Below are 20,598 nucleotides of genomic sequence, written 5' to 3' on the forward strand. Positions count from 1 at the left end.
AGCTAAAATCTTCTTTCTTCTTTCTTGATTTAATGGCTGATCGCAACCAACTTGTTAAGGTGCATACTGCTACCTACTGTACTGGGATGTGCAATTCACTCGTACATTCAATAATAAAAAAAAATTTAATTAAATCAATTAAAATAACATAAAACATAATTTATATCCTATGATACAGTCCTGTAACTCTAAGGAAGTTTAAAATAGCCTTGCTAATTTCCCACATTTTCCCAACTGCCCCCAATAATCCTTTTAAGCTACATTCTTGTTCTAATTTATACATTCTTTCCTTCAAGATTTTCCTTTCTGTTTTATATTTGTTCCATTTCATAAGGATGTGCTTTACATTTTCTTTTATATTACACTCATCACATTTATCTAATAAACCTTTCCCAATTAAAGCAAGGGTGGATTTTAAACAACTATGTCCTAATCTTAGTCTAGTTATTATCACTTCTTCTCTTCTGCATTTGCCTTTATAAATCTTAGTATTGAATACCCCCAATCAAAATAACCAACAGTGACGTTTACAGTTTTACGTCATGAGCACGGTGCATTCTGGGTTCACTCCAAAATGGCTGCGCCCTTGCGCAAGTGTTGAAAACACTTATCTCGCCTGAAAGTCAAATAAAAATCTACGGTTTTACTGTGTTGTTCATCATCGAGGACGACAGAAAGTGCACACAAACAAATCAGTGGATTAAGGTATTTTGTGTCTGCCCTGACTCAAGCAGATTGTATTTTAAGGGAGTTGACGATGGGCCGCTTCGCCTAACCTACATCAAAACGCAGACAAGCGCAGATACTTCTGCCACCCTGCGCCTGCAGGCCCTGTACAGACTGATTTGTGTAATCACCCGCAGAGGCAACGGATCTACAGCTCGAGCTTTGGAGGACTGTTTACTTCGGAGGTACTAGTACAATTTACAAAACCCCTCAGCATTATGGCATTGTGCAAAATACCAAAACTGCTGTATTGACACTGTGGTCCCGGTACTCTAAATGTGTGTGTGTGTTGTAGTTGTAGTCTGTGTGTATGTATCGTATAGTATAGTCTATATCTTCTATTACGTGTGTGTTTGTATACAGGCGCATCTCAGCAAAAAAATTGTTTTACTAAATTTAATAAAAATATTTCACAATTCACTGTATTAGCAAACCATTAACTAACATTACTAGCTTAATAAACTACCAATTTACTGTTTAATAATAGTTAAGGTGGAAGTTATGCTTAGGTTTTGGGTAGGATTAGGAATGCAGAATAAGATCATACTTTATAACTGTTACTGAACAGTTATCTTAATAATTTGCAGGTAATAAGCCTGTAGTTAATCACATTAATTGTCACCTAAATTACCTTCGATTCAAAAAGTGATATTGAAATTATAGAGATTCTTTACTTGCAGACTAACATTTTTCAAGTGTTTATTAATTGAATTTTTTTTATTATTATTGCTTTTACCCAAATGTAAATTTAAATAAATACCACAAATGCAATGGTACTAATAATTAGCATCATTTATTGTAGTGTTTTTTCGGTTTTCGGCCATGGTTTCATCTTTTTCGGTTTTAGCAACACATTTTTATATCGGTGCATCCCTAGTTGTTATGTGTTTGATGTTTTAATAGCTTAGACATCAAAAAGTTAGTCTGCTTTGTTGAGTCCACTGACAACCTAGAGTGATGATACATCAAAGCTACTTGCAATTATGGATGATATAAATCAACCCTGATGTCTCTATGACAGTTCAGCATAAATATGTCAGTCTCTGACATTTATAAGGGCACTCTATGAGTTTCTTCACCATTGTACACTCTTGTGTCCCAGGAGAACCTTGCCCCTGTTTAATATGTAGTTTTCCAGAGCTTGATGGCCTCTTCAGATGTTAAAGATCACATGTTGGACCAGTTGGAAAACATAAAGCAACTCAAGTCAGTCTAGTCTAAAGGTCTACCATTAGGAGAACTGAATTTATGGATCAGAAAAAGGAAGGGCACTAATTATTTCAAGATGACTGAGAGTTATGAACATTTCTAAATAGCTGATTTTGCAGTTGATATTACATTTTCTCCTGTCAGAAGGGTTACATGACTTTGATTATTATTATTGAAGCAAGTAGTTTTCTATATTTAGATAATTGTTAGATTAATTTTTTTTGTATTAAAATGTAATTTTTAAATTTAATAAAAATGAGCTTATCATATTTCTTCTTCTTCTTCTCCTTATTATTATTATTATTAGTATTAGTAGTAGTTGTAGTAGTATTATTAGTATTATTATTAGCAAAACATACTGAGTTACCTCATCCTCCACAACTCCATTCTCAAATACCACAATCGTTGTATATAAGAATGGAGTTGTGGAGGATAACTCGAGGTTGACAAACTCTTCTGGTTTTTATAGACAGAAGAGTGTTTCTACAGGTGGTTTGTCAAGTCCACTTACCTGTGTTGAGCACGCTTCGTAATGCTGTAAATTTTTTATTTTTTGTTAGATATGGAATGATTGTAAGAAAGTGTGTGGTGCATATGTGCAAAATGTGCAAGTGTTAGTTAAAGTGTCAGAGAGATGAAATAATGTGTTTTCTACAGGTGGTTTGTCAAGCCCACTCAGAATAGGATGTTTGAGGTTGTCGTGTGGGGTGTGGAAAAGAAGTGGGGGTCCTAGTTTTGTTCATAGGGGTTCAGGTGGTCATAGAAGATGTGTTTTTTTTTTGTTGTCGTTTGAATGATACTAGTGAAACAGCATTTCATGTGGGAATGGGAAGATCATTTCAACAGTGGGAAACATCAAATGATAAGGTAGCCTATTTTTTTCATGTATGTTTTTTTTTTAAATGTTTTTAAGTGACTGCAGCCATGACAGTGAAAGTGCACTTGGCAGTGAAAGTGAAACCAAATGTTTACCAGTGTCAGTATAAGTACTCTAGCCTATATAATGTTGAATACAGTGCAGGAGGGAATCTGATAGTCACCAATGTCTGATTTTACCAATAAAAAAGGTCTAATAATGTTGTCAATGATAGCTTTCAAGCATATGTCTCAAACATAATAATTCAACTTCAGAAATATGAATAATAGTATTCTGTAGTGTTGGGCGATATATGAAATTTTTAGATCGCCATATAGTCTCCCTTTGAAATTGCAGATACACGATACTATCGCATGGGGGCACGGCAGTGTTATGTTTGCTTATTTAGTAACCTTTTGGCAGATTTAAAAAAAAAACTTATTTAATAATCCATTTCATTTGCATTATATTTTAACTTGGAAAATCATTCAAACCAATGCAAATCACTGCACTTTTAAGCCATCTTTCGACTGCACATGACATTTGAACACGACTGTCAGAATACGCCTCCTTGTGGCTGTCGCGCAGAATTTTCAGTTTTGTCTTGGACCATGGGAGAGAAGCTGTTCTCGTATTGTCCGAAATAAAGGAGTACAAAAGCAAAAGCCTTTATTCTATGTGTTATTCACCATGGCTGAATGAATAAAATACTAGAAACTCATAGGCCGCTAAAAAATTTGGAGAGAATGTGGAGACAACATAAAAAAATTATATTTTTTATTACTCGTTCATGAAAAGAAATGTTTTTTTTTAATATAAACTTTTTACTGATTCAAAAAATAATGAAAACAAACTCTTTCTCATCTCGCACAGATGGACCTGCTTGGACAACACTGAAATAAATCACATCCGGTCGGCCGGTCACATATGGTCTAGTCGTAGGAGTTTAAATATTTCCTTTTTTTAAAATCGTATCGGCAGCTCAAATTGGATCTGAATTTTCCGCATACGGAGATGATCGGAACTCCACACAGCTCCCAGACACCGGACACCTCTCCATTGGAAATGAATGACTTCCGGTCTGTCACTTGTCGTGTGCAGTGGAAAGGAGGCTTTACAGCTAAATAAGCTCTGAGACCAAAATTATTTCAAACAAGACTCTATGCAACAGTGCGGCACGGGACAGTATTTGATGCTGACTTCGGGTCCATGCCATATTCCGCAGGACTGCCGCAAAATGAAAATAACAAAAATGGATGACAGCAAATGAAATTATATTTATCTATGCACAAAATAAACAATGATACATTAAGTTCCTTAACCGGGAAGTGTACGGAATACTTGCCGCCTCCATGTGACTGTTTCTTTGCGGTGAAGGCCTTTGCATGTTTTGTTTTTCAGTTGCATTTATTGTTTTCAGATAATAGAAATAGTTTCATTTTAGACATAGGCTATTGCCGACTTGCCAGCCATGGCTCTAATATAATTTTTTTAAACTGTAGGCCTATACAAAAACTTTTCACTGAGCTCAGTAAAATGTTCTTTAAGTTATTAATAATCTGTTCAATAATTTGTAAAAGCCAAAACGAATGGTAAAATGCAGGTTGTAATTTAATTTAATATAGGCTAGTTTAAATAAATAAAGTATATTTTAATATCCTATATAAATAAATATAGGCCTAATAGGGGTGGGCGATATGACCTAAAACTAATATCACGGTATTTTTCATCTTTTGAACGGTGACGGTATAATATCACGGTATTACTTTCAATAGCAAAATAATATTCATCTCAAGGAAGAACGGACAAAAGAAAGTCTCACTTCTATCACTCTTTAAAAGTTTTGGTTTGGGTCATTGTAAATGCTCAGTCTCGTTATGAGCTGATCTTCATTTCTCTGTGTTGGTGGAATAAAGCAGGCGAGTCAGCCGCACCAATTTATGAGCAGACAGAGCAGGATTCTCATGATGACCACCGGCGCAATTCCGCTCTTTGTTATGAGCTGTAGTTTCAGTGTAAACTTAGTAAAGGTGAGTTTCTTTGGCGATGATGTCTACAGTATTAGACTTTATATTTAGCGGACATTTGCGCTGAACACGCGGTGAATGCAATGCATCGAGATTCGGGCACCTTCTCCGAAAACACTCGATTGATCTCAGCTGGCGGATCAACATTTACCTCATGTTATGATCGCTGTCATCTGCGCCATTATTATTATTATAACTTTAGGTGAGGTTTGCAAACCTGTGCACTTTTCACTCTTCAGCCGTTTGTATTTCCTGCAGTAACAAAAGCTCCCTGTTATCTGACAGCGGGAAGCGTTGAGTGACTGACAGCTAATAACCAATACTTCAGCAGGGTAGAGCAATTCAGCAAGTTTTTAGAGAAAATCAAATCAGATTGCACTACAACCATTATATTCAGACTAGGGGTGTGACGGTAACCGCATCACCGCCATAATGAGATGTCAACCGCAGTGATGTGGTTATTACAGTCATCACCGCCCATTTTAGTTTAGTATTGATTTTTGCTTGTGAATCTTTCAGGATTGTACAGAAAAACAGAATAAACTAAATAAAAGGAATAAAAGGCCTGCCCTGAGTATTTTCCACTTAAATTACAAATTTAGATTACAAAAAGAAAACACTGAATCCTTTTTATAACCAGCATAGGCTGTTTTTTTTAAGCTTATTTTAAGCAGACCTACTAACTCAAATCAATCGCTCCACAGAAAATATGTATAATACAAATCATTATTTTAAAGATTATGACTTGAGAATATGATTTTACCTCAGTGCTGCACTTTTCTCCTTCGTCACCTGCTCAGCGCGAGGGCGGAGTGTTGTGAAGTAGTTAAACTCTCCTCAGTTTAATTTACAGTGTCAAACTGGCACAGGAATATCAGTATATTAATATAGGCTTTGCTAAAAGGCTGTTCAAATGTGGGTCTTTTTTTTTTACAGAAGCTATAAACAGACGTGCATGCTGCGACCGGTGATGAGTCAACAATCGCATATATTTGACTTATTTAAAGTAGGCTATAGGCTTTAGCATATAATAATTGTGTGTAAAGAAGTTTATTAAAAATGTAGCTAATATATCACAGGAGTTTGTGTAGCAATTACAGTGGAGTATTAATTAAATCCTTTTTTCCCGTGGAGCGAAACAAACACTGCACAGATGTGTAGCGGATGGAGACGCACAAAAATATACAATTCAGATATTTTGGTCGGAAGAAAAATATTCTTTGAACGAATTTAGTTTTGTACAATTTGTATCTTAGTTTTTGTCGGTGAGTTATTTACAAAATAAACAAGAATAACTAATAACCTTTGAGGTGAAGCGATGTGCCTCATGGTCCGCTATGTGCCACGGCTAAAACACAAACCGGTCTGTTAAATACAATCGTAATATAAATAAAATAAAAGTGAAATATTCAGTTTGGAATATGGAATCTTTGTTAACTGTATGATCAAAATTAAAAGAGCAGCCTATTCGAAATATTCGAAACTGAATATTTCACTTTTATTTTATTTATATTACGATTGTATTTAGTTTGTGTTTTGGCCGCGGCATATAGCGGACCCTGAGGCACATCGCTTCACTTCAGTTTATTAGTTATTCTTGTTTATTTTGTAAATAACTGACTGACCAAAACTAAGATACAAATGGTACAAAACTAAATTCGTTCAAAGAATATTTTTCTGCCGACGAAAATATCTGAATTGTATATTTTTGTGCGTCTCCATCCGCTACACAACTGCAGTGTTTGTTTCGCTCCACGGGAAAAAAGGATTTAATTAATGGTCCACTGTAATTGCTACACAAACCCCTGTGATATATTAGCTACATTTTTTTATAAATGTCTTTACACAAAATTATTATATGCTATAGCCTATAGCCTATAGCCTACTTTAAATAAGTCAAAATATTTGCGATTGTTGACTCATCACCGGTTGCAACATGCGCGTCTGTTAATAGCTTCTGTAAAAAAAGAGCCACATTTGACCAGCGTTTTAGCAAAGCCTATATTAATATACTGATATTCCTGTGCCAGTTTGACACTGTAAATTAAACTGAGGAGAGTTTAACTACACAACACTCCGTAACCTGCTCAGCGCGAGGGAGAAGGAGAAAAGTGCAGCGCTGAGGTAAAATCATATTCTCAAGTCATATTCTTTAAAATAATGACTTGTATTAAAAATGTTGATAAAGGGACTGGGATATAGAAATTACAGCGGTGCGTTAAAAATGCTTATTTTTATATATCTGCGCGTTTAACCGACATACCGCATGATTTCTTTCATTACCATCACAGCCCTAATTCAGACACACAAATGCTCCCAAATATATTATGAGGGCGCATAGATTAAATTTCGGGCGCTCATGCGACCAAAATGGTTGCAATTTCGAGCCCTGTAGTATAAGGACATGTATTCAGACCACAACTGAACGTTTGAAGAAAATTGAATGCCTTATTATTTAGAATTAGCTATTATTGATGTAAATGCAGCCATTCAAGGCGCATAATTGATTTATCACGGTATTGACGGTATTAGAAAATCCATGTCGTGGCGCAATGTCACACCGGTGATGACTATGACACCGGTGTACCGCCCACCCCTAAGGCCTAACATATTTTTTTAATTGACTAAGTATTTTCTAAAAAATGTGCATGTCCGTGTTGATCATACCATTAAATTAAACTCAAATAATACACATATGTATAGCACGATCCCGTGTATTTGAAGAAGGAATCAATGAATGCACTGAAAAAAAATAAGCTATAGGCCACCTTAAAACTTTTATAGGCTGTTAATAACAGATATAAATGAAAGATAAATAACTTTATTTTTGTGAAAACAAGATAGAGTCTCGCAGGAGTGCTGTTATAAACGAGTCTCAAATGACCGATTGTGTATTACCGCAACACTTTTTATTCAAGAACATTTAAGCTGGTTCATTCATCTTCCTTTTCGGTTGTTTCATTTTTACAAATTGTTTTATTGAATTATATTCCGTTTCCTTATTTAGCTTTTTTATTTTTATGCAACAAAGTTGCAAATGAATTTGCTATGAGACGAGGCTGTGAATTATAGTGCCCTAACGTGTAGTGATGCACTGATACCATTTTTTTGGATCCGATCCCAATACCAGAATTCTGAGTATCGACTGATACAGATCTGATTACGATACTTTGCCTTTAAATTTTTTATTTATTTTTTTTACATAATACAGTTTCTATAGTTCTGGTGATAAACTCAAATAATATATTTTCTTTAGTAAAAATACACTGTAAAAAAATAAATCCGTAAAATTTGCGGTAAAAAAACCGGCAGCTGTGGTTGCCAGTATTTTACCATTAAAAATACGGAACAAACTGTAAAAGTAATTCTCATTTTTATAGTAAACTACCGTATTTCATTAATTTTTAGGTGTAATATGTCTGTATTTTGAATTACCAACATCTACACATCTTTTGTTACACAGTTAGACACCTTAACACAGCCATTTGCATGTGGTGAGGAGAAAGTTACATAATGAACCAACGCTCATCACAAACAACTTTTCCCACAAGCAGACAAGTGTATCAGTGGATAGAAGGTGCTCAGTGTCATTCACACTGCTACTAAACACCAGTATGGTAACACGCATAAAATTAAATAGTCATTAAATAAACATTGTTTATCAACATTAGATGTAACATAAATCTCTAATGTACATAACTGATAGGGAAACAACTAAAACGATCCATATTAATGTCAACAAAAAACATAAAAAAGTGATGTGCCATACAAGGAATTCTGGGAAAGTCAATTTACGGTTATACGCCGTATATATTAAGGAAACATGCTCTTAACCAGGTTACGGATTTTTACTGTAGCATTTTTACAGTTTTTTACCAGTGAAATCACAGCCATTTTTTACAGTGTAGGCCTACTGTATATGACAGATAACACAATCTAACTAAAATCATAAAGCTTGCTGTAAACGAGACTACATTATTTGAGCATTCGTTATGACTTATCTGTTGTGGTTCAGCTTATGTTTCCTTTTTTAATATTAAGATTTTTCTTTGAAATCTGTAGTAGGCTATTGACCCTAAAATAACCAGCCTTTTAGCAATGCCTGATGTTTTCCTGCAGGTTTATTGCAGATAAACTAAACTGTCTGAGCCCAGTATTACTTGATAAACATTCCCTATTCTGTTAATGACAAATACAATCATAATTATAGTTTTTTAAATTTTGTTATTTATTATTCCAGATTTTTAATGAAAATGGATGCTGAGCTGCTTCACTCCCCTGTCTTGGGTCTGGCAGAGGAGGAGGAGGTGGACATGACTGACTGGAACCTTCCACTGGCCTTCATGAAGAAACGCCACACAGAGAAGATTGAGGGATATAAAGCTTTGGCTCAGAGCTGGAGAATGAAAGACAGAGTAAGCGTTTTTCATTTTATTTTTAGTTGCTTGTAAACTGTTGTATATTAATAACTTTGTTTCACTTCAGCTTTTTCTTTTTCAAAATACACCATGCTATCCTTCCAAATAACATTAAGGATAGAATGTTATATAACAGGGTAAAAACTAAATTAACACTTTTCTTGTCAGCATTTTTTTAAGTTGCCAGCCACTAACAGCATAATGATTTTCACCTAATTTAACAGCTCTGAAAATGTTCTGCCATGAATATTTAAGCCTGTAATATATCCAAAAAAGAACTGACCCAAACAAAAAAGTAATTTATTCTATTTTCATGTTCATATTTGATCACCACTTTAATGCTGATAGGTTTCATCCAGAATTTAGGTTTGACAAATAACTTAGAAAAATTATATCTTATGTCTATAACTGATTTCTTGTGATTTTTTTTTTTTATTTCTTATTTTTATTTATTCTTTTTTTCTTTCCATTTTATAACACAAGGAACCATTGTGTTTGAGGCATACCTTAAATTACATCTACGGCTATGCCTCCAATTAAGTCAAATGTTGTCTGTTAGCCTATCTGAAGCTTCCAAAACCATGACACCATCATATGGGCTTTCCCAGAAGCATAGTGATATTGGTATATGTAATATGTAATATAAATTTTATTATGACCAGGGGTCCCCGCACTTTTTATTTGTGAGGGCCACATAATTTTTATTTTCTTTAATAGGGGGCCAGGTTGGTCTGCAACTGAAAAATTATATGGGATGGAAAATGACTACATGTATTAATGTGAAGATTTTTATGAATAATTTTAAATATATTTTAATGACTACAATTCATACAGTACAGTTTCAGAGTTTAGGTGACAGATATGAGAAGGATCTACCACCTACAGTGGATTTTGAAATTCTAGGAATAATCACTTGCCAGAACTAATTGAGCATATTGGACGTGAGGGGCTGTAATATACTAGGAATTTCCTCAAATACTGTTGGGCTAAGCCATTCAGGGCTTTGTAGATATTCAGGATAGGATAGGATGAACTTTATTTGTTCCTGAGAGGAAATTTGTCTTGGGCAAAAAGGTGCTACAACATTGCTCTAAACAGTAAAGTAAAAATAAATAAAACAAAACAATTAAGAACATACATTGTTTACAGAATAAGACCGTATATAAGTAAAAATATATAAAACACAGAACCCAGTCAGGTGCTAATGTACTACAGGTGCAGTGTTATTGGTAGAGTTCAACAGTTTTATCGAGGTAGGAACAAAAAAGAGCTTCAGTCTATTGGTTTTGCACATTTTCATTCTCAGTCTTTTTCCTGATGGTAACAGCTGATTATCACTGAAAAGAGGATGTTTGGAATCAGCAATATGTATGGCTCTTCTCATAACTGCCTGTTCATGTACACTCAAAAAATGATATGTTGGCATTAATTAACTTTTTTTTGTCCACTGGTTCCACGTAACCGAGTTAAGTTGTCTTTAAGAAAGAATATTTATTTCAATAAACTTAAGTTAATTACGTAAAGCTAAAGTAACTTTGTTTAGTTCAGTCAACATAACATTCATTGTTTCGTTTTAATCTCTCTAGTTAATTAAGTTCAACTATTCTAAAATTTATATTGTTATGTTTAACCAAAGAAAAAAAACATTTTCAGAATAAGTTATTTTGTAAGTTTAATTTTGTTTTAATCCTTTTAGTTAATTAAATTCAATTATTTAAACAAATAAAAAAAAAACAATCATTTTCAATTTCACTGAGTTTATTAAATAACATTTTCACAATGTTTTATGATGAACATTTATAGTGTTCACATTCTTCTAAACATAAAATATTTGTCAAAAGCTACATTCTGGTTTACTCTTTAAAATAATAGTAATCTTAACGTATTACATTGTTAATTTTAGTACTGTTAAAATAATAATATAAGTACAAAGTAAAATAAAAACATGCAGCTTTTAAATTAAAGGATTTACAAAAATGTTTTTTTTATACTTGGAAAAATTAACAGCCTTCTTTAACAGTATAAAGCATAACCGTACAAAGTATACTTTCTTGAAACTGAAAAAATCAGGTAACACTTGTTTTTCATAGAAAGAATACCATTTGAAAACAGAATAACATTTTTACACTGTTTAAATTTTTTTTCAACAATAACATGTTCACCAAAATCTTCAGTTTTCAAAATAAAATGAATCTTTACTTATTACAAGTTACAAAAACAATATTGCAAGTAAAAATCTAAATAAAAGAATTCTGTCTTTTAAAATAAACGATTTACAAAAATAGATTTGGATATTATAGTCTTCTTTAGTAAAACAGAAACAAAACAAAAAAAAACTGCAATCAACATCGCAGGTATTCAAATGAAGATTAACATCTGATAGCAAAAAATAAAGTAAATATTTGTAAAGATATCATCTTGCCATCATTGAATTAAAAAAATGTAGTGCAACAGACAGAGCAACATTATGAAAAAAAAACATAAGACTTGCTTCTCAGACCATGCATCTGAAGGTTAAGGTGCCTATGAAGAAGTTTATTTTTTAACACCTGGACCTTGTTTGATAAGTTGTTGGCATCGAGTTCCATGAAAATCTTTTGAAACCATTCAAAAGTATATCTCAAATCCTTGGGGTAAGCCAGGTTTAATGCATAAATTAGACCAATGATCATCGAACATGCATTGGCTATATTGTCCCAAGTTTTCAAGAACTTCGACGATGACACCTACATCTTCATATGGATCTGCAACCCCTGCCCCTTCATGTTTGATAGCATATATTCCGAGAGTTGTGTTGCTTATGGAGATTTCTGCTTCATCATGTTCAGTGTCCTAAAAATGTAAAGTACAAAATAAAACATCTACCAAAAGCTCAACGGTGAAAGGAGTGATGGTTTTAGAGAAAATACTAAATGCTTCTTTAAAAATGTAAATAACTTACCATGTACTCCTTCACTAGGTTTGAAGGATCTTCATTTAAGTAGACCACTAAGGCTTTCAGGATGCACTCACGCTTCTTTTCAATGGTGATGCTCTAAAATGAAATGAAAATTAGCACTTTTTACTGTACATCTAACATTTTAAGTAGCATTACACAGATTACCTGACTACTGTCTTTTTATGTATGTCCATCAACAAATGGTCTCAAATCAAATGCACTACATAACACGCTTATTTTTACACGGGCGCCATTTTAAAGAACAAAATCGAGGCTGCGGTGGGAAGAAACCCGGGAGTATAGGACCAGAACTGTAAACATTGCAGTAACATGCTGTGTACTACAAACCTCCAGCTGTGGCAGAGATTTCAAAATGCAGAAATGGTGTGAACATCACTTTAATATCATTCCATACGTTTAATTTAAACAATTAAAAACAATTTAGCATCAAACAACATCACAATCTCTGTAAGAGTAATATACTGAAGTGTCCTCCTAGGCTTCAGTTCATGGCACCAGTTAAACACCGTGGGGACGCTTTCCTGCTTCAGCCTATGTAACCTAGTGAGTGATAAAACACTGCAGTCCTCTGCAGCACACCTTCGTGTTATCTGTAATAAGGTTGTCCCGGTACTGAAGTTTTAAATCCGTCCATTACGCTAACATTGAAGCACTGCTGAGAGTGGATGAGTCGACTGATCTTCACGGCTGCTTTGCGCTCCAGTCTCTGTGTATCTGTGTTTGCACTCAGTTTACTGCTCTTCACCCAGTGCAAACACAGATACACGGACACTGGAGCGCGAAGCAGCCGTGAAGATCAGTCGAGTCATCAAGCAGATCGCTCGTCTGTGTTTGTGCTCGGTAAACAGCGGAGGGTGAACTGATGACCTTCTCAGCCAATCACAAGCATTTCTGTTGAGCACGTGAACACAATGGCAAATCAACGCAGTTTTAAGAAAGTCATCAACAGTGCTTTAAATATTAGCGGGAAATTGACGGTTTTTCTTTTAATTCAGTAACGTGACAAGTCTAATATAGTGAAAGAATCAGTTCATTAACTTAAGTTTGATAAATGGCATCTAAAACGTGTGTTTGGGAAAGAAAACAATAGATAACTAGTGCCATTCCCCTTAACTTAGCTGAAAATGAGCTCTGATATCCCTTTTAATTTTCACCATTCATTCAGAACGGACCTTCGGGTCACTCGGAAGGCGATGAAATTATAAATTTGTGTCACTTTATCTTCGCTGATCAGATTTACAGCCAAGTACACAACGTTCCTATGTAACTCCCAACGATACTTCCGGGTTTCTTCCCACCGCAGCTTCGACTTCGCTTTTAATAATGCTGGCCGCGTGAAATCAGTCTATTATCTTGAATGTCATGGCTGTTCAAATTTTAGTTTAAAAAACAACTCAGAGCAGAAAATTCTGAGCAGAAATTTACATTTAAATTTTATTTTAAGGTAAAAATAAAATCCATTAAAAAATAATTTATTTTAAAGGGGAAATGAAGCACTCAGTCAAGTTTACAATATTTTGTACATTGGATTCCACTTTAATGAAAATATGTTAAACAAACTCAATTAATGTGACCATTTAGCTAAAAACAGCATGTTTTACTATAGATTTTAGACCTAAGGCGCTGTCATCCTGGAATGTCGCTGTGTCTGACATCACTGCGTTGGTTCCGTTCCCTCCACTGAACAGGTACAATGGAAGGACTGAAAACGGAGACTGTAAAGCGTGAAAGCGTTATTTAACCCAATGCGTGATGTTGTGGACATGGGGCAAATGCAAATACAAGCATCAGATGTGTGTCTAATATAAAAGTATATATATTTATTCTATTTTTCTTTTTTCCCCTTTTAATTACCGATCAATTAATGCCCTTTGATTTACTCTCTGTATTACGCTGCCTGACTGCCTGTCTGGGATTCAACCATGTTTGTAACGGACTGAACACAGAGACTGGACAGCCTAATTTAACCCAATGCATCAAGTTGTGGACGAGCATCACAGAGCAGCTGGAAATACAACAAATACAAGCATTTAAGAGTCTTCAGTTGTGTCTTTTTCGTTACCTCTCGTTTGATGCACTTTGTTTCACTCTCTCACGCTGCTCCAGCACTGCCTGATGAGGGGATTTACATTCAGACGATGCAACGATCGAAATCATACATGACTTCACACTTTACTAAGTCACATCTGTGTGGATTATGTCAAGACATATTCCCTTATCAAGTTGATCAACTCAATCTCTCAACATGTATGACAGGACATAAAAACCTGCAATAAGAAACACTGCGCCGATCTTAGTTTGATTTTAACACGAGTAGAGTTGAGGGGCTGTAGTAGTGAAAAGCGAAAGTACCTGCCTCCATTACGTCAGCACCAGACCTAGTTGAAACCACAGGCAGTCAGGCAGCTAACACAAAAAGTGAATCATTACTGACAGCCCCCCACCTCTGCTCGTGTTCAAACCAAACCAAAGATCGCCGCGTTTTTTTTATGGCAGATTTTTACACCCATCATACATGTTGGAAGATTGGAATCATCGTCTTGATAAGAAAATATGTCTTGACATAATCCACACAGACGTGACTAGTAAAGTGTAAAGTCTTGTATGATTTCAATCGTTGCATCGTCTGAATGTAAATCAGGAAATCTGGAGCAGCGTGAGAAAGTGAAACCAAGGCCATCAAACAAGAGGTATTAACAAACGAAAAATACACAACTGAAGACACTTAAATGCTTGTGTTTGTTGTATTAGCAGCAGCTCTGCGATGCACGTCCACAACTTCATGCGTTGGGTTAAATTAGGCTGTTCAGTCCATTACAATCATGGTTAAAACCCAGGCAGGCAGTCAGGAAGCGTGATAATACAGAGTGAATCAAAGCACATCAAATGATCGGTAAAAAAAAAAATAGAATAAATATATATACTTTTATATTAGACACACATCTGATGCTTGTATTTGCAGCATCTCCATGTCCACAACTTCATGCATTGATTTAAATTAGGCTTTACAACCCCGCAACATCAGACAGCGACATTTCAAGATGGCGGCGCCCTAGGTCTAAAATCTATAGTAAAACATGCCGTTTTCTTCTAAATGGTTACATTTATCAAGTTTGTTTAATATATTTTCATTAAAGTGAAATCCAATGTACAAAATAATGTAAACTTGACTGAGTGCTTCATTTCCCCTTTAAGGTAAAAATAAAAATCCAATTTTAGAACAAAAAAGATTGAATGAAGGATCAGTTAAAAAATTGTGAAATATTCATATTTGCATGAAATATTTTTTTTGGCCTAAGGGTATTGATGATGAATTTAGAGAATATACCTGATCCATAAATGACAGGATTTCTGTGATCTTCTGTAAGGCTGTTCCTCCTTTCTTTTTGAAAATTGTGATTAGCTGGGTGGAGAAATGGTCAAGCTGACCCATGAATTTGGACACCAAAGGAATTGTTGTAATCCTGCTGAATTCTGCAGATACCTATTACAGCCCCCCCCCCCCCCCCCCCCAAGAAAGAAAGAAAGAAAAAAAAACTCAAATAAGGGTGCTGATAAAATTGACAGGAAATCATCAAACACTTCCTTTACCAGCACTAACACATAACACACATTAACAATAAATTAACATAAACTAATTATATCTGAAGTGCTTCAAAACATAGTTTAGAATTATAAAAATATCCTAGTAATAATCAGCTTACATTACATTAAAGACATACCTCTCGCTCAGTAAAAAGTCCTGGCCATCTGTTCTTGAATTCAGTAATAAAAGGTGAATCTTCTACCACCTCGTGCCTCCGTTGAGCAAATGTTCTGTCCATCAGCCCCTTGATAACCTGCTCATTGTTTCTTTTGGTCACCTCTGATAGTAGTGTAATCCTGAGATTTTCAAGTGTTTCTTTTGTGTCACCCACTGGGTAATCTGGACAGTAATTCACCTCAGCTTTTCTCGGTTTCTTCACCTGGTTAGGACTTCCAATGGATCCTTTTCGCTTATGGGAATTGATGTTTACTTCAGAACATCCAATGTTTCTCAATTTTGTTCTATAGTTTGCCATCTTATATTTAAGACTAATTTTCCAGCCATAATATCCACTCACAGAGCCCCTTTCTTTCAAGCATGGATGCTTGTGTATCAAAGCAGCAGCTACATCATCAAGATCTGCACTTGAAGGGTATGCCTTAAACTTTATTATTTCTGAGGCTAAAGCATCCAAAATGTCAGACTTTAGCTTAGAATTGGGACTCAGGACAGTACCATCAGTTTGATAAGCAAGTTGAGCTTTTTGCAGTTGTATTTCTGCATCAAAATTAAACTGTGGTATTGGGAAAATATCAGGCCAAGCTTGACTTCTGACAGAGGATGCAGATTCTGGAGTTGACAGTACAGATGACTGTGGAGATGAAATTATGTCTGTATCACAGGAAGATACTGAACAGGTTTCATTTCGCTCTGGCACAGATGAAGAAGAGGTACTTGTAGATGAAGGCAAAAAAAATATTTTGAGTGTAGCTCTGTCTTGTAAGTCCAAAGTTGAACTGAGGTTGACAAATTCATTAAAATCTGGATCTTTGAGCTGAAGTCGAAAATCTTCAAACACACCAAGTTGTGTTTGAATTTCTTGTTTAAGATCATTCAATGTGTCTGGTATACCAGCTGGGAGATTTAACCTTTCACAGTTATTTTCTCCAAAGATTACTAAGAGTTTGGCTGATGTTGCCATTGTGTCAAACTTGTCTGGAAGAGAAAGAGGGGGTGGTTTAAATATGAAGAAAATGTCAGCAAACAGTTTTTTAGTAATTGCATTAAACAAAACAGAAATAAAACTATTAAATTAAATTAGATTTTTAAAACTCAATACAAAGATAAGACTACCATTGTGTACTATGGTGTACATAAAAACCTACATACTTAACTACTTCTTTAATAAAAGAAATTGTAGAAATTTGTTGCCTTAAACCAAAGGTTGTTACACAAGGTGAAACTAAATAGCTCTTCTTGAATTAACATAGAGGGGTGACGCAGTGGCGCAATAGGTAGTGCTGTCGCCTCACAGCAAGAAGGTGGGTCAGCTGGCGTTTCTGTGTGGAGTTTGCATGTTCTCCCTGCGTTCACGTGGGCTTCCTTCAGGTGCTCCGGTTTCCCCCACAGTCCAAAGACATGCGATACAGGTGAATTGGATAGAATAAATTGTCCATAGTGAATGAGTTTGCATGGATGGGTTTTCCCAGAGATGGGTTGCAATAAAGAGGGTTGATTAATAAAGAGACTAAGCAGAAAAGAAAATGAATGAACATAGAGCTTAAGGTTCTATGTAGTTATATCTTAATTCAACTTGCAATGTTTAGTTTCACCTCTGTATAAACTTAAGTGGTTAAAGGCAACAGGTTTCCACACAATTTTCTAGTAAAGCCAACTGTTGGGTTAAAAGTATAGTTCGCCAAAATTGTAAATCTACTCACCCTGAAGTCGTTTTAAACCTGTATGAGTTTCTTTCTTCTGTTAAACACACAAAAAATATATTTTGATGAAAACTGAAAACCTGTAACTATGGACTTCCATAAAAGGAAAAAAACCAAGACAGTGGAAGTCAATGGTTACAGGTTTTCAGTTTTCATCAAAATATCTTATTTTGTGTCCAACAGATACATAAAGGTTTGGAACAAGTGAAGGGTGAGTAAATGATGACAGCATTTTTATTTTTGGGTGAACTATCCCTTTAAGAGTGTAGGTTATGAACAAACTCAGCACACAGTGATAGTCTTATCTTCGTATAAAATTTAAAAAATCTTAATTCATTTAATAGTTTTCATTTCTGCTTTGTAGTGTAAATAGCGTAAATGGAGTATTACATATAGTACCAGGTATGACAGCAGGACAGCAGTGCTGAAACTATTAAAAGAATATAATACTATATGAAAGATTATTGCACCAAACTGTTGCACAGAACTTAAGTGGCTGGCTATTACTCCTCGTCTGTAAGTATTTGTCTTTTTAGAGTAATCATTCGGACTCCTGCAACCATATAATCAGCAAGAGGGTATGGGTCTTTCAAATCAGAGTATGAAATTAAGCAAATTTCTTGAGTTGGTATCAGTTCAAAGGCCCTGAAGTGTTCTCGATACCATGCACACAATTTTTTGGCAATGAAAGCCAGTTTGCCTTCAATTACACAAATCTGAGAAATTTCTGCAAATTCTGGAAGGCCACGGAGAGATCCGTGGGCAATTATCATGCCATTTCGGTACATAATGCCATCACAAGAGACATTCTGCGCAACACTGACAGTGGTGATTCCAGGATACCTCGATTTAAGGCAATGCACAACATTCTCTTTCATGACCTCAACCGTAATAGCAGAGACACGTGTGACCTGTAAGGTATTTTTTTCAGGATTGGCTATGTGGTGGTTATATCCCATCATCAATTGGTGTTTACTTGCCAAAGTTAGGGTAATGTTCTTGAAGCAATTTGTGTGCCTAACTACTTTTTTGAAGTAGCTATGTTTTGCTTCGAAACGCAAAGTCCAAAGAAAAATTAAAGGACCAAAGCAGCGAATCATTTCTGGATAGTGCTCCAGGAAGTGGTGCTTTGGAAGCAGTTGTTTAAGAGGGAAAAGCTCCTGATATTTGTGACGATGCTCTGAGATCTTGCATTCCAAAAATGCAATAGTTTCATCTGTATGTGCTGAAGAAACAACCAATTCAACAATATCCTTCAAGTCTAAAATCAAAAGCCACACAAGTTCATCTGCAGGTACCAAATGCCCAATAATTAATGGCAGTAATCGTAAAAGACACCAATTTTCATGTGCATTGCCACCAACTGATCTTCTGCTTGCAAATGTCTGTGGCACCAACTGAGGTCGATTTGTTTTATCACCCCACTTGTATGGAAAATTTCGGATGAGTTTGTTGAGCCCATCAAGAGAAAATATCTTTTTTGAAATAAGTATAGCAAAGCACTCTGCTAGCTCAACTGGTACTATACCTTCAAAAAGATCATGAGCCAAATCCGGAGGGTAGCCCGTTGTAACATTAAAGTAGCTAAGGTTTTCACTGAAAACACATGGCTTTTTTACACCCAAGACATTTACTTCTTTCTCTGTAGCAAGTTTCACATGTCCTTGGTGCTCTTCTGCAGTCCGAAGTTTGAATTCACCACTCTTCACTTCTGTGGTCTGAGAATTTGCACGAGAGGCTGTACAAAAACGACAACAGTATTCACCTGAGAAGTTTTCAATGAATCCAGCCATAGAATGTGCAGCAAGATTGTCAGCAACAACACATTGTACGGTTCCTTTAAGGAATGTTCCCAGTTGTTGGACATACACACCTTGCTGTTCCAAAGTTTGGAGATCTTGCAAAAGAGGTCGCAAGATTTTCTCAAATCCGTATGTCTTCACGTCTTCCGTCTTGCACAAAACTGCAAGAAATATAGAAGACAATGTTGACTGAAACACTGATGGTACATTGCCCAAAATCCAGTAGATTGCACATAACTTATGCTTTTTTCTTGACGTACCAAGAGGGTTGCAAATTTCAAAGTCATCAACATATAAGCACACAGATATCCTCAGCTCCTCTGAGAAGAAATCATTTGCTTTAAAATACAGACCATCCCGAATTGACCTATATTCTTGAGTATCTCCTAACGGTTGAGAGATGTGACTCTCAACCATTTTGTCAAGCAAGTCATTCTGACAAAGCAGTTTCTGTAAAGATTCCAGGATTGGAACATACTGAAAAGTCCTGTGTCCTTTGGCCTCAAGGACATACTCCACAGGGTCTACAATTTTAAAATTGTCCCTGTAATATTGTTTGCGCTTAAATGCAGACGCTAGGGGACCACCATGTTTTATAGTAGAGAGTAACGGGTTTGTTGTACTTAAAGATGTTACAAGGTCTTTAACTAGTAATGCATCATTGTCAATTTTGTGCCTTTGTAAGGTGTCTACAATGATTCTTTGAGACAAAGGAAGAGAAGCATCACTCAGCAAATAATGCAAGTCCCCACACAACTCATCTACAGCTGAGCTTGGAACATGGTAGTGATTTTCGAGCTTTAACAGCAAGGAAGCAAATTTAAGCTCTCCCAACTTTGGCAAGTTCTCTGAAACGTCATCTGTATCAGTACAAGAATCATCATCTTCTAACAATGGTGATTCAGTTTCTTCATATAAAGGAGTGTCATTAGATGTTTCTCTAACCTCTAGTGTTTTCACTATTCCTTCCTTAAAATCTGCTACTGAACATTGACAATGCTTTCGGCTCTTATGTGATCTAAATGTGCCATACACATTTGTTTTAAATGAGCAGTCCTTAAACATACAACTAACTGTCTCATGAATGCGCAAGTGATTATTTATGTGGAGAAAATAATCGTTTACTGAAGGAATG

General features: G+C 35.5%; 1 protein-coding gene across 3 annotated transcripts in view; it reads left to right on the plus strand.

The window, feature by feature from the left end:
- Positions 1–573: 573 nt before the first annotated feature.
- rptor (regulatory associated protein of MTOR, complex 1) overlaps positions 574–20,598 on the plus strand; it is a 228,242-nt gene continuing 208,217 nt past the window's right edge. For all 3 annotated transcript variants that reach the window (XM_056459872.1, XM_056459873.1, XM_056459874.1), the window contains exons 1-2: positions 574–911; positions 9,059–9,233. In XM_056459872.1, coding sequence (XP_056315847.1) covers positions 9,066–9,233 — 168 coding nt within the window. In that variant the 5' untranslated portion in view covers positions 574–911; positions 9,059–9,065. The remainder of the gene's footprint in view (positions 912–9,058; positions 9,234–20,598) is intronic.

This window comes from Danio aesculapii, chromosome 6 (genome assembly GCF_903798145.1).
Source record: "Danio aesculapii chromosome 6, fDanAes4.1, whole genome shotgun sequence".
Classification (NCBI taxonomy): Eukaryota; Metazoa; Chordata; class Actinopteri; order Cypriniformes; family Danionidae; genus Danio; species Danio aesculapii.